Source organism: Herpailurus yagouaroundi, unplaced genomic scaffold (assembly GCF_014898765.1).
Source record: "Herpailurus yagouaroundi ecotype Mexico unplaced genomic scaffold, PumYag 142, whole genome shotgun sequence".
Classification (NCBI taxonomy): Eukaryota; Metazoa; Chordata; class Mammalia; order Carnivora; family Felidae; genus Herpailurus; species Herpailurus yagouaroundi.
In genome coordinates this window covers 25,220,068-25,245,725 of record NW_024412397.1, presented here as the reverse complement: position 1 = coordinate 25,245,725, position 25,658 = coordinate 25,220,068, and the positions used below count along the sequence as shown (strand labels likewise).

The 25,658-nt window shown below is 42.0% G+C and overlaps 1 protein-coding gene and 2 non-coding genes across 4 annotated transcripts in view; 2 read left to right on the top strand and 1 right to left on the bottom strand.

Moving 5' to 3' along the window:
* The window catches only part of ACAA2 (acetyl-CoA acyltransferase 2), a 31,270-nt gene extending 16,462 nt beyond the window's left edge, over positions 1–14,808 (bottom strand). The window contains exons 1-3 of one of the 2 annotated variants that reach the window (XM_040478862.1): positions 14,659–14,808; positions 12,374–12,540; positions 7,790–7,918 (exon numbers count right to left, since the gene is read on the bottom strand). In XM_040478862.1, the coding sequence (XP_040334796.1) occupies positions 7,790–7,918; positions 12,374–12,540; positions 14,659–14,674 (312 nt within the window). In that variant the 5' untranslated portion in view covers positions 14,675–14,808. The remainder of the gene's footprint in view (positions 1–7,789; positions 7,919–12,373; positions 12,541–14,658) is intronic. The other variant, XM_040478863.1, reaches the window with a different exon arrangement.
* Positions 14,809–15,369: 561 nt separating this feature from the next.
* Positions 15,370–15,512, top strand: LOC121033293 (small Cajal body-specific RNA 17). The gene has a single exon (XR_005791810.1).
* Positions 15,513–15,589: 77 nt separating this feature from the next.
* Positions 15,590–15,672, top strand: LOC121033290 (small Cajal body-specific RNA 18). The gene has a single exon (XR_005791808.1).
* Positions 15,673–25,658: the final 9,986 nt, after the last annotated feature.

The window sequence follows — 25,658 nt, the reverse complement described above, 5'->3', positions numbered from 1 at the left end:
GGGACAGAGAGAGACAGAGCATGAACGGGGGAGGGGCAGAGAGAGGGAGACACAGAATCGGAAACAGGCTCCAGGCTCTGAGCCATCAGCCCAGAGCCTGACGCGGGGCTCGAACTCACAGACCGCGAGATTGTGACCTGGCTGAAGTCGGACACTTAACCGACTGCGCCACCCAGGCGCCCCTTAGATACTAAACTTTTATCAGATGTTGTTTGCAAGTATCTTCTCCCATTCCATATGCTGCCTTTTAGTTTTTGTTGTTTCCTTTGCTGTGCAGAGCTTTTTAGCTTGATGAAGTCCCAATAGTTCACATTTGCTTTTGTTTCCTTTGCCTTCAGCAATACATCTAGTAAGAAGCTGCTCCAGCCAAGTTCAAAGAGGTTATGGCCTATGTTCTCCTCTAGGATTTTGATAGTTTCCCATCTCACATTTAGGTCTTTCATCCATTTTGAATTTATTTTTGTATGTGGTGTAAGCAAATGGTCCAGTTTCATTCCTCTGCATGTCCCCATCCAGTTTTACCAACAACACCATTTGTTGAAGAGACTGTCTTTTTTCCATTGGATATTCTTTCCTTTTTTGGTTTAGATTAGTTGACCATATAGTTGTGGCCATTTCTGGGTCTTCTATTCCATTCCATTGATCTTTGTATCTGTTTTTGTGCCAATACCATACTGTCTTTTGTGCCAATACCATTATAGTTTTGTAATATAGCTTGAAATCTGGAATTGTGATATCTCCAGTTTTGTTTTTCTTTTTCAGGATTGCTTTTGCTATTCAGCGTCTTTTGTGGTTCCATACAAATTTTAGGATGGTTTTTTTCCAGCTCTGCAAAAAATGCTGGTGGTATTTTGAATAGGGATTGCATAAATGTGTAGACTGCTTTGGGTAGTATGGACACTTTAACAATGTTTATTCTTCCGATCCATGAGCATGGGATGCTTTTCCATTTCTTTGTGTGCTCTTCAGTTTCTTGCATAAGCGTCCTATAGTTTTCAGACCTTTTACTTCTTTAGTTAGGTTTATCCCTCGGTAGCTTATTGTTTTTGGTGCAACTGCAAATGGGATCAATTCCATGGTTTCTTTGTCTGCTGTTATTGGTGTATAGAAATGCAACAGATTTCTGTACATTGATTTTATATCCTGTGATTTTGCCAAATTCATGTATTAGTTCTAGCAATTTTTTGCTGGAGTCTTTTGGGTGTTCTACACAGAGTATCATGTCATCTGCAAACAGTGGAAGTTTGACTTCTTCCTTGCTGATTTGTATGCCCTTTATTTCTTTTTGTTGTCTGATTGCTGAGGGTTAAGACTTCCAGTACTATATTAAATAGTGATGGTGAGAGCAGATATCCTTGTCTTGCTCCTGACTGTAGGGGAAAGGCTCTTTGCATTTCCCCATTGAGGATATTAGCTGTGGGTCTTTTGGATATGGCCTTTATGATGTTGAGGTATGTTCCATTTATCCCTACTTTGCTGAGGGCTGTTATCAAGAATGGATGCTGTATTTGGTCAAATACTTTTTCTAAATCTATTGACAGGATGATACAATTCTTATCCTTTTATTAATGTGGTATACCACATTGATTAATTTGTGAATATTGAACCAGCACTGCAGCCCAGGAATAAATCCCACTTGATCATGGTGAATAATTCTTTTAATGTACTATTGATTTTGGTTTGCTAATATCTTCTTGAGAATTTGTGCATCCATGTTCATTAGGGATATTGGTCTATCAATCTCCTTTCTAGTGGGGTCTTTGGAATCAAGGTAATGCTGGCTTTGTAGAATGAGTTTGGAAGTTTTCCTTCTATTTCTACTTTTTGGAGCAGTTTGAGAAGAACAGCTATTGACCCTTCTTTAAGTCTCTGGTGGAATCCCCTTGGGAAGCCATCTGGCCCAGGACTTTTGTTTGTTGGAAAATTTTTGATTACTGATTCAATTTCTTTATTGGTTATGGGTGTATTCAAATTTTCTATTTCTTCCTATTTCAGTTTTGGAGGTTTGTGAGTTTCTAGGAATTTGTCCATTTCTTCTAGATTGCTTCCATTTCCTCCAGTCTGTTGGCATATAATTTTCCATACTATTCTCTTACAATGGTTTGTATTTCTGTGGTGTTGGTTGTGACCTTTCCACTTTCATTTGTGATTTTATCTATTTGGGTCCTTTCTCTTTTCTTTTTCATAAATCTGGTTAGGGACTTATCAATTTTGTTAATTCTTTCAAAGAACCAGCTCCCGGTTTCATTGATATGTTCTACTGTATTTGTTTGTTTGTTTCTATATTGCTTATTTCTCTTCTAATCTTTATTATTTTCCTTCTCCCTTTAGGCTTTATTTGCTGTTACTTTTCTTAATTTGAAAAAAATTTGTTTAATATTTATTTATTTTTTAGAGAGAGTGTGAGCGGGGAAGGGCCAGACAGAGAGGGAGAAATAGAACCTGAAGCAGGCTCCAGACTGTGAGCTGTCAGCACAGAGCCCAATGCGAGGCCCGAATCCACAAACGGTGAGATCATGACCTGAGCCGAAGTCAGACACGCAACTAACTGAGCCACCCAGGCACCCTCTGCTATCCCTTTTCTAGCTCGTTTAGGTGTAAGGTTAGGTTGTGTATTTGGGACATTTCTTGCTTCTTGACAAAGGCCTGAATTCCAATAAACTTGCCTCTTAGGACTGCCTTTTTGCATCCCAAAGGTTTTGGGCTGTTGTGTTTTCATTTTCATTTGCCTCCATGTATTTTTAAATTTCTTCTTTAATTTTCTGCTTAACCCATTCATTCTTTAGTAGGATGTTCTTTAACCCCCATGTATTTAGGGCTTTCCAAATTTTTTCTTGTGGTTGATTTCAAGTTTCATAGTGTTGGGATCCGAAAATATGCGTGGTATGGTCTTGATCTTTTTGTACTTGCTAAGGGCTGATTTGTGACCCAGTATGTGATCTATTCTGAAAAATGTTCCATGTGCACTTGAGAAGAATGTGAATTTTGCTGCTTTAGGATGAAAAGTTCTGAATATATCTTTTAAGTCCATCCGGTCCAGTGTGTCATTCAAAGCCATTGTTTCCTGGTTGATTTTCTGCTTAGATGATCTGTCCATTGTTGTAAGTAGGGTGTTAAAGTCCCCTACTATTAGGGTATTATTATCAATGAGTTTCTTTATGTTTGTTATTAATTGACTTATACATTTGGATGTCTCCAAGTTGAAGGCATAAATATTTACAATTGTTAGATCTTTTTGAGGGATAGACCCCTTAATTATGATAATAATGCCCTTCTTCATTTCTTATTACAGTCTTTGTTTTAAAATTTAGTTTGTCTTTGGGGCACGTGGGTGGCTCAGTCGGTTAAGTGTCCAACTTCAACTCAGGTCATGATCTCATGGTTTGTGAGTGCAAGTCCTGCGTGAGTTCCTCTGTCCCACTCTCTTTCTGCCTCTCCTTCGCTCATGCTTTCTCTCAAAAATAATCATTTGTAAATGAATGGAGTGAATGAATAAGTAAGACCTAGTTTGTCTGATGTAAGTATGTAAGTATGGCTACTCTGACTTTCTTTTGATCTCCATTAGCATAATAGATTGTTCTCTATCCCCTCACTTTCAATCTGCAGGTGTCTTTAGTCTAAAATGAGTCTACTGTAGGCAGCATATAGATGGATCTTTTTTTTTTTTTATCCATTCTGATACTCTATATCTTTTGATTGGAGCATTTAGTCCATTTATATTCAGAATGATTATTGAAAGATACGTATTTAGTGCCATTGTATTACCTGTAGAGTTGGCGTTTCTGGTGATGTTCCCTGATCCTTTCGTCTTTGTTGCTTTGGTCTTTGGGTTTTTTTCTCCAAAGAGTCCCCCTTTAAATTTCTTGTAGGGCTGCTTTAATGGTCACAACTAAACTCCTTTAGTTTTTGTCTGGGAAACTCTTTCTCTCTCCTTCTAGTCTGAATGACAGCCTTGCTGGATAAAGAGTTCTTGGCTGCATATTTTTCCCATTCAGCACATTGAATATTTCCTGACACTCCCTTCTGGCCTGCCAACTTCCTGTGGATAGGTCTGCTGCCAACCTTACGTGTCAACCCTTGTAGGTTAAGGATCTTTTGCCCCTAGCTTCTTTCAGAATTCTCTTTCTATTTTTCAAGTTTTGCTATGGTATGTCATGGGGCTGAATGTTTTGTTGATTTTGAGGGGAGTTCTCTGTGCCTCAGGGACTTGAATGCCTGTTTCCTTCCCCAGATTAGGGAAGCTTTCAGCTATAATTTGTTCAAATAAACCTTCTGCCACTTTCCCCCACTCCTCTTCTGGGACTCCTATGATAGGGACATTATTTTACTTTGTAGAATCAATGAGTTCCCTAAGTCTACCTTTGTGATCTAACCGTTTTCTTTCCCTCTTCTTTTTAGCTTCATTATTTTCCATAATGTTTTCTTTTATATCACCTATTCTCTCCTCTGCTTCCTCAACCCTCATTGTCACTATATCCAGTTTGTTTGCATGTCAGTTACAACATTTTTATTTCAGCCTGACTAGTTTTTAGGTCTTTTATCTCTACAGGGAGGCTGTGTACAGTGTCTTCTATGCTTTCTTCAAGCCCCCTGGTAGTCTTACAACTGTTGGTCTAAATTCTTGTTCAGATATGTTACTTGTATCTGTTTTGAGCAAGTCCCTGGCTGTGATTTCTTACTGACCTTTCTTTTGGGGAAAATTGCTCCATTTTGTCATTCTGGCTAAGTTTCTGTCTTTTGCATGTTTTGAAAGCTTGTTATGTTTCCTGCACTTGAGAGTGATGTTATATTAAAAAGGGGTTGTACACTGTTCAAGGCCTGGACACTTCAGGAGAAACCCTTCCAGAAGTGTTTCTGACGTATGCTGTGTGCACTCTGCTGTTACGTTTTGGCTGCTCTTTCCCACTGGTCGGTCCTCTGCAGAGCTCCTCTTAGATTGCAGTGGGGAGTGTTTGGACCTTTAACTAGGTATGTTTTGATTTGTTGTTAAAATAAGCCTGGAAAACAAGAAAAACAAAAGCCTGATTCCAAAAATAAATAAGCAAATAAATAAATAAATGAAAAGGAATGAAAAAAACCAAAGAGACAATCAAAAGACTATAAGCCTCATTCTAAAGAAAAACAAACAAAAAAACAAACGAAAATGAAAAAAAAAGAAGCTTGATCCAAAAAGAAGAGAAAAATAACAAACGAACAAAGAAAAAACTATAAGCCCAATTCCAAAGAAGAAAATTAAAAAAAAGAAACTTTTAAAAAGAAGAAAATTAAAAAAAAAAAAAAAAAAAAAAGTAAGCCTGGCCCTGTTTCTACCAGAACTGCAGGTGATGCTCTGAAGCACCGCATGTTCCCTGATCTGGTGCCTGTGGGCTACTGTCTGTGCTGTTCTGGAGGAGAGGCCCACTGCGCTGGCTCAGAGTCTGCGCTGCCCCAGTAAACACACAGTTGCAAGGCACAGGGGGGCGGGGTTTGGTGTAAGTGGGCCCCGCCTCCACTGGGGGGGCCACCGTGTTTCTCTCCGAAGTCCCCACGTTGGTGTTAAGGGGAAAATGGCATCACCCCAATCTCTCGTCCCCGGACAGGGGATCTCAGAACCCGCTGTTCAGGAAGCCCTCGTAGAAGGGCAAGGGCTGTCAGGGCTCCATGCACCACGTGGACCCGCTCCCCTCCCCTGGAATAGAGCCTCTCCACACTGTGTCTGATGTCCTTTGTTCCTGAAAACCAGTCCCATGCCTGCACGGTGCCTGCAATCTACGGTGCAGCACTGCAAAAAGCAGCAAGCAAGTTATCTGCGCTCTGTCCCCTTCCTATAAAAGGCCTTCTGCTGGCGCCTGTAGGGGTTTTGTCCTTGGGGAGGCGATATACCCTCCGGCAAATGTACTCCAGGAAGGGCAATGTTCTCAGATCCCCACACCACACTGTGCACTCCAGGGCCCCCTCCCTCCTTCTTCTGAGGAGCGCCAGCCGCAGCTCCACTCCAGAGAAAGTCGCGCACTTCCAAAACCTCAGTCTGAGCTCCACATGTTGTCGGCAAAAAACCGTGATGCTCAGTACCCCTCGCTCCCCAGTTCGTGGTCCGGAGAGGTTTTTGTCTTGCGTGAATCCGACACTGCACTCTCTCAACCCGTTTCTCTCCTTTTTGTCTCTCCATGGAAAGGGCTCCTCCCCATCCGTGGCGCTGCCATCTTCCTCTCCCCCAATTCACTTCCATGCACCTCACACCTGCTACGCGGTCTCCTTCCAAGCATGCAGATCCTTCTGACAGTGTTCAGATCGGTTTGCTGGGTGTTCCGAGTGATTTGATCACAATACAGTTGTGTTTGAGGGGTGAGAAAAACCAATTTTCTCCATCTTAACTCCTCTCCCAAAGGAATACATTTCTTATCATCCCCTAAATACTCCAACTCTCTTCCTAGCCTTATAGTCTTTATTCAGTGTTTCAAACTGCCTCACAGGGAACTCTCACAGACCTGGATTCAAGTTCTGCCTCTATGACTTCGTAACCTTAAAGATCAGTTTCCTTGCCGGTAAAATGGGAATATTAATAGTTCTTGCCACAAGGGATGGCTGTGAAGATTGAGATATTCAATGTAAATCTAGCATAGGTCAGGCACATAGGAAGCCCTCGGTCAAAATAACAGGTCATGATTAGCTTTTCAAAAAATTGTGATAAAACATACATAACTTAAAAGTTATCATTGTACGGGAATGCAAGCTGGTGCAGCCACTCTGGAAAACAGTATGGAGGTTCCTCAAAAAATTAAAAACAGAACTACTCTACGACCCAGCAATTGCACTACTAGGCATTTACCCAAAGGATACAGATGTGCTGTTTCGAAGGCACACATGTACCCCATGTTTACAGCAGCACTATCGACAATAGCCAAAGTATGAGAAGAGCCCAAATGTCCATCGATGGATGAATGGATAAAGAAGATGTGGTATATACATATACAATGGAGTATTACTGGGCAATCAAAAAGAATGAAATCTTGCCATTTGCAACTATGTGGATGGAACTGGAGGGTACTGTGCTAAGTGCAATTAGTCAGAGAAAGACAAATATCATACGACTTCACTCATATGAGGACTTTAAGAGACAAAACAGATGAACATAAGGGAAAGGAAACAGAAATAATATAAAAACAGGGAGGGGGACAAAACAGAAGAGACTCATAAATATGGAGAACACACTGAGAGTTACTGGAGGGGTTGTGGGAGGGGGGATGGGTTAAATGGGTAGGGGGCACTAAGGAATCTACTCCTGAAATCATTGTTGCATTATATGCTAACTAATTTGGATGTAAATTTTAAAAAGTAAAAAATAAAATAAAAAAGTTACCATTGTAACCAATTTTAAGTGTATAGTTCATTAAGTACATTCACATTGTTGTGTAACCAACCACCACTCATCTCATGAAATCTTTTCATCTTTGCAAACTGAAACTCAGTACCCATTAAACACTAACTCCTCATTCTCTCCTGCCCCCCAGCCCCAGCAGCCACTGTTTTGCCTTCTGTCTCTATGAATTTGATTCCTCATATAAGTGCAATCATATAGTATTTATCCTTTTGCGAATGGCTTATTCCATTTAGCATGTCTTCAAAGATCTGCTAATCACTTTTAAGAAACTATTTTCTTCCTGTGAACTCTTTTCCAAGAAATATCAAGTATTGACCTCTTCTAATAAGCACCATAAAATAAGAACCTACAGTGTTTCAACTGTGGTAGGGCATTTCTTCCAATAGTTTTTAACATAATTTCAGAGAAGTAATAAAATGTTGCCCATACCTGACATCCACTCACAATGGACTGGAAACCAGAGCCACAGAGTCTATTAACAGTGAGAGCTGGGGTCTCTTGTGGGACTCCCACACGCAAACCAACATGCCTGGCCATGTATGCAGCATCTGAAGAACTCTGGAACAAAGGAAATGAAAAAGACTTTCCTCTGTAAATCTCAGCATTAAGAAGCAGGACAAAATATATGGAAATGTTGGCAATCTATCAAACATTATAAACTATGGGACTCTAAGGTAGGATGCAATGCATATAGATACCGTGTATTTTATATAATACGTGTGTTATTATTTGAATAAAAACTGTGACTTGGTTAGTTGGTTTTTAAACAAAGTATGAGAAACCCTTATATTAAGTCCTCAATACAAGACAGAAATTTATAACAATTGGAGCTGTTTAAAAATAGAATAGGTTAGGGGCGCCTGGGTGGCGCAGTCGGTTAAGCGTCCGACTTCAGCCAGGTCACGATCTCGCGGTCCGTGAGTTCGAGCCCCGCGTCAGGCTCTGGGCTGATGGCTCAGAGCCTGGAGCCTGTTTCCGATTCTGTGTCTCCCTCTCTCTCTGCCCCTCCCCCGTTCATGCTCTGTCTCTCTCTGTCCCAAAAATAAATAAACGTTTAAAAAAAAAAATAGAATAGGTTATCTCAAAATAGTATGTTCCTTAACAGAGAAAGTATCCAAGGCTGTGGTTCTCAACCTTGGCCGCACATTGGAATAACCAGGAAAGCTTTATTAACATACTGATGCTCAAGATCCTAACCAAACCAATTAAACCAGAAAGGCTACAGGGGAGGCATCAGTAGATACTTTTAAAAACATTCAGGGGATTATAATGAGAAACTGAGGCAGAGACCTGATGATGGAGGAAGGCGAGAGATGAGCAACTGGTCAGAAGAGTAAGAAGTGGGCCTAGACCACTGCTTCCCCTGCTTTAAAATGCATACGGGGGATCTTGTTAGAATGTAGGTTCTCAAGCAACAGCTCAAAGACTGCCTGAGAGTCTGCATTTCTTACCATTGGCCTGGTAAAGCCAATGTTGCTGGTCCAAGGACTACAAAGGAATAGAATAACTTTCTTTTTCAAATTACAACTTTTACTGTAGAAAGCTAAAGCAAATTTGACAAAATGTAATGAACTGGCCCATCAAAGTAAAGGGAATTTTAGGGTGTTCATTGTATTATTCTTTTCAAAAAAATTTTTTTTTATTTATTTGTTCTTGAGAGAGAGAAAAGAATGTGCATGAGCAGGAGAGAGCAAAGAGAGAGAGGGAGAGAGAGAATCCCAAGCAGGCTCCGCACTGTCAGCACAGAGCCCGATGTGGGGCTCAAACACACAAACCATGAGATCATGACCTGAGTGAAATCAAGAGTGTGATGTTTAACCAGCTGAGCCACCCAGGTGCCCCTCACTGTAGTATTCTTTTATCTTTTGTATAGGTTTGAAAATTTTCACAATAAAATTCAACAAATTCCCACTGACATTTTTTCTTTCTTTTTTTTTTGGTAGCGTATTCTCTAAGTGGTCCCACAAAATGACTTTAAGTCCCGGGGCGCCTGGGTGGCGCAATCGGTTGAGCGTCCGACTTCAGCCAGGTAACGATCTCGCGGTCCGTGAGTTCGAGCCCCGCGTCAGGCTCTGGGCTGATGGCTCGGAGCCTGGAGCCTGTTTCCGATTCTGTGTCTCCCTCTCTCTCTGCCCCTCCCCCGTTCATGCTCTGTCTCTCTCATTGTCCCAAAAATAAATAAATAAAAAACGTTGAAAAAAAAATTAAAAAAAAAAATGACTTTAAGTCCCTTTTAACACCAAGATTTGCTGGGAAGAGCTTAGTACAGGAGAAAGAACATGGAACTAGAAGTCAGGGGATCTGCATTCTAGCCCAGGATTGTTATAGATCACCCGGCTCAACTCTTTGAAATTTCTTGAAACATAAAGTTTCCTTATGTGTTAAGAGAGGCCTGGAGTTCTATAAAATCTCTAGGGTTTCTTCTGGCTTTTTACATTCCATAAATCTTACTCAGAGCTTACCTTTTTTAAAAAAAGTTCCTAATTATTCTTGTTTTATTTTTCAATTGAGGTGTAACTGACATATAATGTTGTATTAGTTTCAAGCGTACAACAAAAGGATTCGATATTTGTAGGTATTGGAAAATGATCACCACAGTAAGTCTAGCTGACATCTAGTTGACATCATAACCGTACACAGTTACAAAAATGGTTTTTCTTGTGATGAGGACTGATGCGGGGCTGAGAGTGAACAGGCAAGAAAGAATTCTTGACACGTTTTTGGTACAAAAAGGTGCTTTTATTAAAGCACATGGATAGGACCCGTGGGCAGGAAGAGCTGCACTGGGGTTGTGAGGAGTGACTGATTATATACTTCTAGTTAGTGGAAGTCAGGGATAGCGTAAGACTCTAAGGAATTTGGAAACAAGGCTTTCAGGACCCTGAGGGGCTAGCTGCTGTTAAGATAAGGTTCTTGGGGCGCCTGGGTGGCGCAGTCGGTTAAGCGTCCGACTTCAGCCAGGTCACGATCTCGCGGTCCGGGAGTTCGAGCCCCGCGTCGGGCTCTGGGCTGATGGCTCGGAGCCTGGAGCCTGTTTCCGATTCTGTGTCTCCCTCTCTCTCTGCCCCTCCCCCTTTCATGCTCTGTCTCTCTCTGTCCCAAAAATAAATAAACGTTGAAAAAAAAAATTTTTTTTAAAGATAAGGTTCTTTACTACTGTCTAGTAAAACATTAGTCTTGAGACCCTTTAGATGGGTATCACTGGGCCACAAGTTTGAAAGATGATTGCTAACATATATCCTGGGGGGAGGGTGTTTACAGTTATCAGAGGAAAGTAACACTTAAGAGCACAGCTATGGTGGTAAAACATGAAAGGAAGTCCTTGAAGGAGTTGTAGGAGGGTTATAATCTGTAGGCCTCAGGAATTCTGCCTGAGACTGGGAGCGGCAGCAAAATTGGCCTTTGTTCGTTTTTCTCCCATCAAGGACTTTTAATATTTACTCTCTTAGCAACTTTCAAATATGCAGTACAGTATTATTAACTATAGTCATCATGCCGTTCATTATATCCTCAAGACTTACTTATTTTATAGCTGGAAGTTTATTTATACCTTTTGACCTCCGGAACTCATTTAATTATTCCTTATAATAAAGCTATTTTCATATATTACAATTTCTTAGAACAGAATACATTAGTACCTTTAGTACCTCTCAAAACACATATGGAGAAGTTCAAAATACAGTCGATTCTCATTATTCATAGATTCCACACTTGCAAATTCACCTAATTGTTAAAATGTATTTGTAACCCCCAAATCAATACCTGTGGCACTTTTGTGGTTATTTCCAGACATGTACAGGGTGGAGGAAAATTGTAGTTGTCTAACGTGATACACACTTTCCCAGCTGAGGATGAACAAGGGGACACTTGGCCTTCTTGTCTTAGCTCTCATGTTATAAACAGATGTCCTTTCTGCAGTCTACTTAGTGCCAAGGGTTTTGTGTGTGTGTGTGTGTGGTGTGTGTGTGTGTGTGTGTGTTTGCATTTTTGTGGCTTCTGTTGGTGATTGTGCTATTCAAAATAACCCCAAGCAGAGTGCTGAAATGCTGTCTAGTGTGCCTAAGTAGAAGACAGCAGGGAAAAAATACGTGTTAGAGAAACTTCAACCAGGCACTAGTTATAGCGCTGCTGGCCAAGAGTTTCATGTTAATGAAGTCATAACATACATTAAGATCAACAGAACAATGAATAATGGACAAGCAAAATGCAGTATTCCATACAATGGAATAGTATTCTGCCACAAAAATGAATGAAGTCCTCTATCCTCCACTGCAAACAAAACCCGTTCTGGGTAGAAGCAAAATCTCTTGAGTCATGGCTCTAGAGCTGGGTGTAGAAATAACTGCACACCTGTTTCTGAGCCTTATCCCCACCCTAAGAGCTGAGCACTTGGTGAAGGGGGTCAGAGCAGCCTCCAGTCTTCTCAGCCTGCCTCTCCTGTATGGAACAACCACTTTCTGAGCCAGCAGAACAGCGACAGAGCCTCAGTACTCTCAGCAAAAATGCATTCCATGTAGCGCTTCTGTCAAACCGATGAAGGCTGGGTAAAAGGAGCCCTCACCTCTTGGCCACACCAGGAAGGAATACACAGCTTTCATTATCTGCAGATGAATGACCTAGTATGTATTCCATAACACAGAAAGATAGAAGGTAGAGGAACTTCTTATTTCCCACAAAAAATACTGACCGAGCTCCTACGATTTAAGAATTCATAGATGTGTTGTGTAGACTGGGTTTTCTACCCTCCTTAGTCGATACAGAGAGAACCAATTAACTTGAGATGAGTCAAGGAAATGAATCTAATATCTAAGAAGCAATGAAATATAACCCCAATGAGACAGATAGCTCCCAAATTATATGTGGCTTTGAATTATAAATGCCATTGCTTGTAGAGTCAGAGGATTACTTAAATCATAAATACCTTTAACTATTATTAACTAGTTCACCAGTGAGACATTATTTTTTAATAACATCCGGCAACAAGAATGAACACCTCCCTTCTGCCCTACTAACCTGAAAGACATTGCCTACAACGACACTATCAATGGTCTCCGGTGAGACCTTGCCCGCAGACAAAGCAGCCTTGGCGGCAAATTCAGTCAAGTCAATAGCCGTGAAGTCTTTCAGAAGACCTCCGTAAGCTCCAAAGGCCGTTCGCTTAGCAGCCACGATGAAGACACCTATTGGAATGAGGAGAGATTTGAATAGCCAGTGTCCCTAACATGCTTTATTTAAATAATCACACTGTGAAACCTTAGTATATAAGGCACCATTTTCAATTAGATAACTGAAAATTTTTGTCGCATAATAATACACAGAACGGGTCACACTCCTGGAAGCAGTCTTAGGGGTTATCAGTTGGAGCAGTACCTACATGCTGGCACCAAGAACTATCTACTGCGTGCTGGAACATAAATCCACTCTGCATTCTTAGCCTCTGGTGACTTATGACGCTAAAAACATTTGTTCAAAACTGAAATGTTTCTTTGATGTGAAGTATGTTGCCTAGTCATAGAACCAACGATCTCCACACTAGAAATTCTTTTTGAGGTTTGAGGCCAGCCACTCACCCCACAGGAAATTCCTGACAAGAGACAGAATAAAAAATTCCTCTGCTAGAAAACTTTCATAGTCCACTGTGTGAACGGACAATCTGAAGTATGATTTTTCCTCATACTGAACTGGCTCATCTCACCAAGTCTTCAATCCAACAATCTGAGTTCAACCCAAATGCATCCCAAATAGTTTCTAGAATTTATGATGCTTTGAATGTGAACTATACACGCCTTTCCTTTTGGAGCCACAGGATGACTCCATTACAAATTCCAAATCATATTAACTATTATCTTTTACCCTTAGAATAAAGTGGGCAAAAAAGATCACCTTTTACATGGGCATCCCCTCCAGATCTGGAGTCCACTAACCTGTAAAATATCCCGGATCTAAAGACTCCCTCCCTAAGTAGATAAAAAACACGTATTTTCCCTAGGTAAACAAAAAGCATCTTTCCACACTTCTTTATTTGACATTAGTTCTCCCTGCTTTCTCCTAAAGACTTTCTAGTTTGCCAGTATCCTATTAAAATGCGCTACTTAGAATACAACAAAATTTCCTGAATTTGATCTAACTGCAAAGAAAACAGGGGAATCATCTATACATGTATTAATGTAAACTAGCACTATAAATTTATGGTATTACTATCAATCCAGCCGATGTCCTGGTGCAAATAAATAAAAACTGTCCTTTCCCAAGACACTCTACTGTCACCTCTCCCCTCCAATCTGCTATAGTTACATAAGTCTCTGATGATGTGAAGTGATGCCCACTAGAGTTGGGTGATGCAAAACTGGCACATCCATTATAATAGTTTCATTACACTAACGCTTATTAGGCACCGACACTTTTATCACTTTTCGTATACTATCTAATCTTCCCAACAATCCTGCAAGGTAAAGGCAAAGGATTAACTCCACCTTCCTTTCTGTCACACTGTTAGAGGTAAATATTAACTCATGTAACCAGATCAACTACAAAGAGCAATCAGAACAAACTAAGAACAACTGCTGCTAAAAGCACCCACTTGTTTCTGAAGTAATTTGGCAGCCATACTTAGGTGCCTAGAAGGGATACACAAACATTGCCAACAAAGCCAAATGGTGAGACAACTCTTCCTTGGGAGCAACCATCTACCAAGCACTGGGATGTGTGTTAATAACAAACTGGGGGATTGGTTCTTCTTGTTCCTTAAAGTTAAAATTCCACTGACTGTGACCATTTGTTATAAGAAGGCAGTTTACATATATACATATTTTAAAGTTAATAACCCTAGTATTTATGTACTCAGTGACTGCACTTTCCTGGAGTCAGTCAATCTAAAGTAATGGAAGAGAAAGGGAGCAAGCTGGTCTTCCAACAGAATACCACCACACGTCTGGTGGAGCAGGTCACTGGGGCAGAAATGACCCTAAGAGACCATCAATTCCTCCCCATAAGCCTTCCCCACCCCGGACCAAGTCAGAGGCTGCGGCTCCTCCGTGATGCAATCCCCTGCCCTAGACCGCCGGGTGCTTAAGGCACCGCCCCAGTTCTCCTAACGGGGTGGGGCGGGGTCTACGCAAAGAACGGTATTGACCTTCAAGATCAGAAGCTGGCAAATCTTGTCCTCAGCCCTCAGCTGGAAACTGCCCTGCTGTCGCTAGTGCCTTACAAGCACGTTTTCTCCTAGACCCGACCAATCCCTTCTGGTTGGGCTTTTTAGCAAATCCCCTTGCCACCGATAAGACCCTAGCAGCGCTCACCTCGGAGAAGGGCCATGGCTGCGAGCGAGACGCGGCGCAGAGTTTCCCCTCCAACTTAAGGACTTGAGGGAGGCGCCCCACGAAGCCACGCCCTCGCCCTTTCACTCACTTTGTGGGCCCGGCTGGCTGGCTGGCTGCCTGCGGCCTCCTCTGCCTGGAGGGAGCTTATCTCCCTTTAGACAACACGCCACCCTGTTTGCGCATTAGCGTGGGAACCACAACTCTGCCAGCAGCCGGGCCTTGCAGCAAAGAGCGTTCCTTGCCAGCGCATCTCCCCCTCACATTTTCGCTTTTAAAGATTTTACCTCTAAAGCGAGAGGATGATTTGACTCTACCCTGTCCATCCTATCCCTGGCCCCTCTACTCGCCCCTGTAATTAATGTTCCCCTTCATCCCCCAGCAAATCTCCATCATCACTGGACCAGGTGTCCCGAGACAGCCACAAGGCGGAAGGGGCCAGAGGAATGGGGGGCGCTGGCCCGCGCTGGCCGGAAATTGGGGGGGGGGGGGCAGGGCGTGGAGGACGGCACGAGCCGATTGGCTGGGGCTGGCTGGCTGTGGAGTGCGGCTGCGCAGACCGCTGGAGGCCAAGGCCCCTCCCCTGGGTTTGAGAGAGACTCTAGGACTGGAAGCCAGTTGGCGGGCCGAGGAGGGTGGTGGGGTGGGGAGGTTGGCGTCCGAGGGAGTGTAGTGAGTGTCTTAGGACAGGGACGCCCCGAGTCCCCGATATAGCCCCCGATGAGCTCGCAGTATTTTCCTTATATGATCAGGCCCCGTTGCTGGCGACGCCGCTAGCCCGGAGCCTGAAAAGATTATGAAAATGTGTCCGGCGAAGTGGGGCTGGGGACCGGGAGCCGGGAGATTAGGGGCAGCGGGTAGGCTGGAGATGAGGGAGCTTTAGGAAGGCCTCTGCCGCTGTAACTGTGAGCCCTGGTCGATGATGACGTGACCACTGCGCAATCTGAGTTCTAGGAACCAGGTGATGGAGTGTGTGCTGAGAGCTGACTGAGACCGGGGCGAACAGGACACCAGGCTGGCGGAGGCGCAGCCACAGGGCTCTGGGGTGGGCCAGCTTCCTATGCCTGGGAAGCTGTCGTGGGTTGCCTTGAGGTTTTCTGTGAACCCTCAGGGACTCCTCCCCTGCTTACGGGGAGAGGGGAGGGAGATACGGTCCAAGATCCCTAGGGGATGCCTGAAACTAAGTAGTACCAAGTCCTATATATACTATGTTTTTTTCCCCCTATATGTACATACCTATGATAAAGTTTATAATTTAGGTACCGTAAGAGATTAACAATAGCACACAGCATACTGTAATAAAAGTTACCTGAATGTGGTCTTTATCTCTCAAAATATCTTGTGATAATGTGAGGTGATCTAATGTCTACCTGATGAAGTCAAGTGAGGTAAAGGACTAGACATTGTGACACAGCCTTAGGCTACCGTTGACCTTCTGACACCTTAGAAGGAGAATCATCTGCTTTGGGGACCCTGGTTGACCACAAGTGACTTTGGGTAACTGAAAATGGAGGAACGTGAAATGGCAGATGAGAGGGTTAAGTTATACTCTTAAGTCCATGAACACTTGGCTCATGTCACGTTAGACATCAACATTTACAGCTTTGCTTAAGGCAGAATTTCCATGTGGTCACATGTGCAAATCTTAAATTGGTTGAATTGCGCAAGTATATACCTTCTTGTAACCCAAACTGCCATCAGCTGTAAAAATAAGAAGACCCTCAGATTTATTCCTTTTCTCCTGTTACTTTAATTTGTGTGAATGCTGGAAATTGATAGTCGATTTAATACATAGGTACGTTCTGAGAGTTATTAACTTAAAAAAAAAGGGGGGGGGGCGCCTGGGTGGCGCAGTCGGTTAAGCGTCCGACTTCAGCCAGGTCACGATCTCGCGGTCTGTGAGTTCGAGCCCCGCGTCAGGCTCTGGGTTGACTGATGGCTCAGAGCCTGGAGCTTGTTTCCGATTCTGTGTCTCCCTCTCTCTCTGCCCCTCCCCCGTTCATGCTCTGTCTCTCTCTGTCCCAAAAATAACATAAACGTTGGAAAAAAAAAAAAAAGGCAACCTAGTTTTTCACAACAAATGTGTGTAGTCAATAGAATTCTGACTGAGGTCAAAGCATCCCATCTGCTAGATGATATTTTACACCTGCATTTTCTGATGATTAACAGGGAGTTGTAATAAAAGCTGCCATCTTTTGGATGCTGTGTGCCCAGCATTGTGCCAGGCACTTACACTGTTTATAATTCTTATACCCAGGTGGTACAGTAATTACATAAAATGGAATAATATACAATTTATATGCATTGGACAAATTCTGAGGGTCATTCTACAACCCCAGGAGATAGATGTTTTGTTTTTCTTTTTCATTTTATAAATGAAGAAGCTTAGGCCCAGAGAAACCAAAGAACTTGCCAAGGTGTCAAATCTAGAAAATTGCTGAATTAGAATTTTGAGCCTTGATCCTCAAATGCCCCAGGCCCGTATTGTCTTTGGCATTTACAGGATATAGAATAGAGGAGTAGGGTAGAAGAGAGGACAGGTATCATTAGCTAAGGTATATGTTGTACAAAATGAAAGGTGAATGTTAAGTGAATCTTCTTTAGAGGAAGAAATACTGTATTTGGGAAGAAATCCTGTTACTTTCAGTGTATGATGGCTCAGGTTCAGAAGGTTTATTTGCTTTTTTCTGCAGGGGAGGAGGTGTGGGTGAGATAAAGTGGTTTCAGGCAGGTGGAGAGGTGAGGCAATGAGTCAGTACTAGATATTTACCTTTTCTTGATCAGGGTTCCGACAGGAAACGATTTGAGTGACAATTTTTTAAATTTTCTCAAAGATGATACAGAGCAAGTACCATTGCAGATGCACAGGAGTTAAGTTATTTCATTGCATATAGTGGAAACCTTGGGGCATTCAAACCTGATTTGGGTGTGACAGCTAGTAACCCAGTGTTAGTATTTTTTTGCCATTATAGTTCCCGTGTTCAAGGCTTATTTTTTTCTTTAGGGCTAATTATTGGTTCGGATGGTTTAGGCTGCAAATAACAGAAGACTTGACTTAAACTGTCTTACACAATAAAGTTTTCATTGTTTCACATAACAAGAAGCCTCCAAGCATTACCATGTCATCAAGCACTCAGGCTTTTAGTTGTCACAGCTGTAGGCATCATGTCTGCACAAAACCATGTTCAAAGAGAGGAAGGTGAGTATTTCCCATGTCTTTATCAAGAAGGGACATCTTTCTCTTCTGTTTCATCGGCCAGAATTGAGTTGTTTGCCCATGCTGTCGTTGCAAAAGTGGCTGGAAAAACAGGTCTGTGTTTTTCAATTTCTATCTTGGAAAGCAGGCTCTGCCAGTAAGGATGAAAACTGGAAAAGGCTGTTGGGCAAGTGACCATCAGTGTCAGGCACGAAGCCCTGTATTAGCAATTACACAGACTTTCATGCAACCTACACCCTCTCCTATTGCATACTGACCTCTCTAAATTGCTATGATGAATTTGGATTTATATAGCTTAGCCCATGAATGAGAGGTTGGAGCTCTGGCGTTTTGCACTCCCTGTCAATCAAGAGTTCTGCTTTAGCAGTGTCCTCTGGTTAGACGAAAGGTACTGTGCAATTGCTCAAATTTGTTACTGAATCCAGTGTCAACATTTATTTAAAATGGGTAAACAGGGTGCCTGGGTGGCTCAGTCAGTCGAGCGTCCGACTTCGGCTGAGGCCATGATCTCACGGTTTACAGATTCAAGCCCCACGTGGGGCTCTGTGCCGACAGCTTGGAGCTTGGAGCCTGCTTTGGATTCGGTGTCTCCCCCTCTCTCCCCCCCTCCTCCACTCACTCTCTGACTCAAAAATATACACATTAAACAAACAAACAAACAAAAAAAGAAATGTCACTAAAATCGATGGATCCTAAAACCCTTGGGTAAATGGTTTACATATATAAGAACCTGTAAATATATGTAAGGACATTTACATAGTCTCAGAGTATCATGAAGAGGAAAATGTACCCTCACAAAAGAGAAATCTTGGGAATATTACCACCTTAACCAAATGACAAAGCTTAACATCACCAATAATGGGAGAAGCTAACACCATACATCCCCTTGGAGCATTGGGGACACAACCTCACCTATGTGGGATCTCTCCAAAAAATGTCTGACTGGAATGTAATCCTAAGGAAACAATCAGATAAATCCAAATGAAGAGATGTTCTGCAAAGCAACTGACCTAAAGTCTTCAAAAATATCGATGTTGTGGAAAAAAAAAAAGTCTGGTATTAAAGGAACTAGGGATTAACATTTAATGCAATGTGGGATCTCTAATTGGAAACTGGGTTAAAAGCAACTACTCTAAAAAAACAGCAGCAACAACAAACCAAGAAACTCCAAAGCAAAACAAAACAAAACCAAAAAACCAAAAAAAACAGCAACTCAAAAGAACAGAATTGGGACATTTGGGAGGAACTTTAATACAAGTTATATGAGATAGTTGTATTGACATACTTTTCCTGATGTTAATTTTATTGTAGAAATGTGGGAGATTGTCCTCTTTTCTTAGGAGCAGCTGTGGTGAAGAATAAGGATGTCTGCAATTCATTTTCCAGTGACTCAGAAAAAAAAAATGCATACAAATATACTGACAGAGGAAGAGAGAAAGCAAATACGGCAAAATATTACCAATTAGGGAATCTAAATCAAGAGTGTATGGTTGTTTATTATTTTGTTTTTATAACTTTATTATAGGTTTTTAACTTTCTCAATATAAGAATGCAAAAGGATCTTTCAAGTAAGCCCCAAAATTATCTGAAACAAATTATTTTCTAAAATCTGTAGTCCTTTTCATGTTTAGCCATACAGCCAATATATATGACACTAAGTATGTATATCCAAATTAGTTATTTTATAATTTTTTTGGCCTAGACGTGAAACCTCTCATGAGATGTAAAGTCTTAGACATTTAGCTTTCAGTATTTTTTTTTTAAATGTATTATTTCTGTACTTATTTTTTGGGAAAAACAAGTAGCTTAGTATAAAACTGGAAATCAGCCGCTCTATTGTAAACCTGTAAATTCTAATATTAAGATTTAATTAAGATTTCATAAATATTAAGCCTCAGCCTTATCTCCCACATTTTCTGGATAATTTTCCTGTACTTAAACATCCTATAATACTCAAAATTAATGGTAGCTTAAGCAGCAATGGCTTTAGTAGTTTCAGTAATGGAAACTAGGGAGAGCTGGTGAAGTCATTAGGAGATAGAAAAAATTTTCAAAATGAGCATATGAATTTGAATGAATGAAAGAAGAGAGTTTGCTAATCTTCAGTAGTTTGGAATATTACGTGTGTGCTCACTGCTAATCTGCTTTGGTGACAGCTTCAATTTTTGATCGTTAAAAAGGCAATTATTACCTCTGGTGTGGTTTTGCCTTCACAACAAATACCTACTCGTCAGAAAGTTCAAGTTACTAAACAAGCACATCAGAAATGACATGTAGGGGCACCTGGGTGGCTCAGTCGGTTAAGCGTCAGACTTCAGCTCAGGTCATGATCTTGTGGTTCATGAGTTTGAGCCCCATGTTGGGCTCTGTGCTGACAGCTCAGAGTCTGGAGCCTGCTTCGGATTCTGTGTCTCCCTCTCTCTCTCTGCCCCTCCCCTGCTCCTGCTTGCTCTCATTCTCTCTCTCTCTCCCTCTCTCTCACTCATGAATAAATATTTAAAAAATTTTTTTTTAATCTTTATTTTTGAGAGAGAGAGAGAGAGAGCGTGAGCAGGGGAAGGACAGACAGAGAGGGAGACACAGAATCTGAAGCAGGCTCCAGGTTCTGAGCTATCAGCACAGAGCATGATGCAGGGCTCGAACTCATGGACCGCGAGATCATGACCTGAGCCGAAGTCGGACGCTTAACCGACTGAGCCACTCAGGCACCCCATGAATAAACATTAAAAAAAAATGAAATGTAGACCGAAATAGACGCCGATTTGCTGAACTTTCTCAAGTTTACTGCAAATCTTGGTGTATTGTAATAACCTTAAGACATTGTCACAAACTGAGGTGAAGGATACATATCTGCGTTTTTCTCCTCCACGTGTTAAAGGTTGTTTGCAGTGTCTGCATCCTTACCAAGGCTTAGAATTACACTTAGTGATATAGCCATAGGCAAATGTCTATACTTCTTTGCTTCTAATTTTACTCTGCAAATTGCTCATGTTGGTGGATGGGGAGAAACACTATGTTGATGCCCTTCAGCCAGACTCCTCCTGGAACACACCCTTGTTTGAGCGGTTCTGTGCGGGCTTTAATACAGGCTGCAACAAGGGAGATCACTCAGCAGGGGCAGGGCTTAGGGGTTGGAGAGGCATCTCAGTGAGAGGGTGTTAGGAGGTAGTTAGGTGATTTGGGGAGAGTCCAGAGAAGCAGGGCTTCACTCTGAGTTGGGTGCTGTCTGGAAGTAGGAACAAGTCTTTGGGTAATATAAGCCTATCCAGGAGGAGGCGGGTCTGAGCTGGACTAATGGCAGCTGGTGAAGTTGCATTCACTCCCGTTGGCTGGGAGAGGACAGGCGTGGCAGCGTGTGATTTGCCAGTGTTCTTGTCTTCGTGCTTAGACAGAACTACCAAGTGGTCTCGTGTTGTCTCACTTATTCAGAGAGCGACCCTGTCTGTTGTTTTGTGAGACTTGGTGTGAAGGGAGACACTGTAGGGCCCGTCCTGCTTCTCACGCCACCCAGGCCTCGCTCTAAGGGCAAGACCAGGTCCCGGATGCCGGGCTGCTTTTCTTTCTCAACTCTAAGTCGTTAAGTGTGTCCTGTATGAAATTTTGGCTCTTTGCAGACGGTTTTCGTGTTGAGGTCTTGATGGTAAGCCTAGACCTCTCTGGGTATGAGGTGAAAGCTGTCCTGAAGAGTTTATTCTTCCCTCAGCCACTCAGAAAAGAGGGGGAGCCCGTTCTCAGGTTGGAAGTTGGGTTTCACAGGTAACTTTTTACTGACCAGTATTTGTGTGTCATGAAATACTTCATAGCGGTTCCTGGTGATGGGTGTTGAAGGGCACCATCCCCAGAGAAGCCTTATTTCTATACCTATGGGTGGGGCTGTGATGTAGCTTTCAAAGATTTCCAGGGCGTTTTGGTGTGTGCTCCTGTAGGTAAGAAACGTACCCGGGCTTCTGTAGAAGTGTCGTTTCTGGGCTACAATGTTCCATTGGCCAATTTGCCTATCTGTGCCTTTTCCACACATCTTAATTACTGAAGTTTTATACTAAGTCTTGACACTCGTCAGGAAAGTTTTCCCTTTCTCTGAAGTAAGGTTTTCCTTATCTCTGGGTCTTTGCATTTCTATGTCAATTTTAGAATTAGCTGGTCAATTTTCACCAAAAAACTGTTGAGATTTTTTGATTCTGTACATAGATCAACTTGGAGACAACTGACAATGCTTTTGTGGTATTGAGTCTTCCGATCTGTAAATGTGATAGAATTTCTCCAGGTTGTCATTGTTTCACTTACATTATAAACTCCTCCATACAGGTCTTATATTTTCCCACTATTTTGTAATGCCATGTGCAAAGTTATACAAAGGACTGAGTCGATCTCTGGGCTCTGTGCCCTGTACCATGGATCTACTGGTCTTCCTACACCAAACTACCTTGTTTGAATTCTGTAGCTTTAAAGTAATTGCTCAATAAGTCTGCTATTTTACAGGGAAAGTTTTCCCCCACATCCAACACGTGGGCTGAAGCTTGCCAACCCCGTGTTTAAATGATCATGGTGCATGTTTGGACGTACGGGGCCCTGGAATGAAGTTTCTCAAGCAGGCATTAAAATAAACTTTTCAGCCAATAGATAGCCTCAGAGTTTTAAAGTTCATTTAGATGTGGCACACCACTTTATTCAAAAGTATTTATTTCCACAAATTTTTATCCACAGCTGAATATTACAGTGACCAATACAAGCATCTTTCTATAAACAAAGGTGTAGTTTACAGATTTTTCAAAATGAAAAAATATTTTTATCAGTAGTATTTCCTCTTACAATGTTAGATTCACCCCAGGATTGGAGGTGAACCCTTTACAGAGAAGCAGTCTTTCATCTAAACATCAGTTGCTGGCAAAATGTTATATCCAAATCTGGGTTATTCTGATACAGTATCGTTTTAGAAAGTAGCTTAAATTCACTTCTGGATTGCCTTTATTAGAGTTAGAAATGTCTTTAGGAAAACCAATCTTTAGTATCTAATGACCTTTATAATAAGAAAAAAACCCAGTTCTATATTTGTCATTGGCATTAACCTCTAATTTTTCTACACCCCCTAATTCTCTAATTATGGCACCAACATGTACAAAAAAAGGAATTTTGCCTATTTGGCTCATGCAGCAAATTAACTGAGAAATTGACTGCAGAGAAATATTCTATGAGGATAAACTAAGGGGTCCCGCCCCATGCTGTCACACTGTAGTAACCCTTTAGTCCCATAGGCAGGATAGAAGTGCTTCAATTCAGGATATCCCTTGCTGTCTAGAATTAGGTCAAACGTATGAAAACAATTACATAGATGCAAAAGAAAGGGATTCTAATTTATTCACTATAATCTTAATGCATTAAAACTCTAAATAGTGGTGTATTGGTGGCAGCAGTGTTTTTTTCCTAAGGGTTCCAAGTTCCTGGTTTTGTTTTTATAAAAGCCTGAAAATTTCATGGTATAGGACAATCAAGGGAAGAAAGTCCTACTGAAAGGGGAAGAACAGTATTTTCCTTTGGGTCTACTCTGCTCTCCAGGTACCATACACCTCACCGCAGCTATGACGATCCAGGGAGAACACACGGCTGTTGTCAGCTCTGATTATTAATAGGTACATCACGCACACTTCTACCAGTAAGCAGAGAGGCTCCCTCTTATACCTAAAACACAAACTGTCTATAAATATTTGATTCTTGGGTAATCTTTAAGATGCTGTTTCAAGAGACCAATCAAAACTCCACCATGATGTCGAATGTTAACATTCTTCCCACGGCAACACTTATTCCAGAGAAATAATTGGCGACTCAGTTATCTTAGTAACTGCCGAAGGCACATGGTGAGAGGGGTGTCGACTAAATTTTAAACAGTAAAAAATAAAGACAGCTATCTAGTGCAGAGTTCAAATCTTGATGTTGAATTAAGTTACATTGAGTCATTGATTTCATGAAGGTGGATAATGTTTAACTTTAAAAATGCAAAAAATAAAAATGCTAATAAGTGATTCAAGTTTCTCTGACGATGCTCCTTCCAGTCTCCAAGTGTTAAATAGGGCCGATCGAAACATTAACCGATCACTGTATTTCTTGTCAGTGCTCTATAAAAGACCGTTTTTTTTTTTTTAATTTTTTTTTCAACGTTTATTTATTTTTGGGACAGAGAGAGACAGAGCATGAACGGGGGAGGGGCAGAGAGAGAGGGAGACACAGAATCGGAAACAGGCTCCAGGCTCCGAGCCATCAGCCCAGAGCCTGATGCGGGGCTCGAACTCACGGACCGCGAGATCGTGACCTGGCCGAAGTCGGACGCTTAACCGACTGCGCCACCCAGGTGCCCCAAGACCATTTGTTTTTAAAGCATACATAAATTAAACATAGCTCCAGTGAAATCTCTCTTCTGGAAAAGAACTTAATCTGCCATTTCTTGGACTAAGTAGAGGACTATTCATAATGCCCCACCCCCGGCTCCCGCCCTGCATTTAATTGCCAAGTTTTTATTCAATGAGTCCTTGGCACCTAGTGATTAACCAGTGACAGCAAAGGTAGTGACCCACAGGGATAGAGAGGAGGAGGATGTACGACAGAATATAAGGACAGTAAACCATTGCTTTTATGGAATCACTGCCCTTCAAACTCCTTAACACACTCTAAACAAAGCCATTTGGGGCTATCTTGAAGATTAAGGACAGTCCTTACGTGAGAGACTCCATTTTATTTAAAAAAAAATTTTTTTTTTCAACATTTTTGGGACAGAGAGAGACAGAGCATGAACGGGGGAGGGGCAGAGAGAGAGGGAGACACAGAATCGGAAACAGGCTCCAGGCTCTGAGCCATCAGCCCAGAGCCTGACGCGGGGCTCGAACTCCCGGACCGCGAGATCGTGACCTGGCTGAAGTCGGACGCTTAACCGACTGCGCCACCCAGGCGCCCCCTTTTTTTTTTTTTAATTTTTTTTTTTTTGAGAGACTTTAAAGTGCAGCAACGAGCAAGTTATACTTAATAAACTTTAAAAAGAGGTAGCCACAGACCTAGTAGGTTTAGACTGGCCTTCCAAAGTCTTTGTGGGCGTCAGATGAACTTAAGCGTACTGGGCCGAGGGTCAGGCACGGCTCTGCAGATAGCCAAGAGGAGCATGTTTACTGCAGAGGGGTCACGCTTGGAGACCCGGATTTGGACAGGATGGTCAAGAGTCTTCGCCCAGGCGCTGGGCCTTGTCCTACCCCAGCAGCCGCAAGAATGGCAGAGAAAGTGGAGCCGAAAGGGCACAGTATGCAGGACCATTCAGGGCTTGGAGTGTGTGATGTTTCTGGGAGCCTTCCTAGTTGCCTGGCTGAGTAACAGGGTGTGTGTGTGGGGGTGTGTGTGTAAGGGGGATGTTCTACCTGCAGTTCACGGAGAAGTCTTATCTTCTCAGGGTAATAGGCTCTCCTTGGTTTTGCAGAACAGATGGTGTTTGGTCATGGGAACAGCATGCTGTTAATCTACTAGAAATATGGAAAAAAATCATTAAAAAAAGTGGGCGTGGAGAACTATGCAGGGTTTTCTAACCGATGCCTCCTTTGAAGAGGCAAGGGAAAAACCAATAAAAGCAACAAAGTCTGTAATACTTCACTGAATATTCTTTAATCCTTTTTTTCAAAGCAGAGATATTTCCGATGTTTGTGTTAATTTAAAAAAAAAATTGAAAATAACCTGAAAAGGGGACATAGGTTATTCTCACTCTTTAAAAAGAGCACACACACATACACAAACC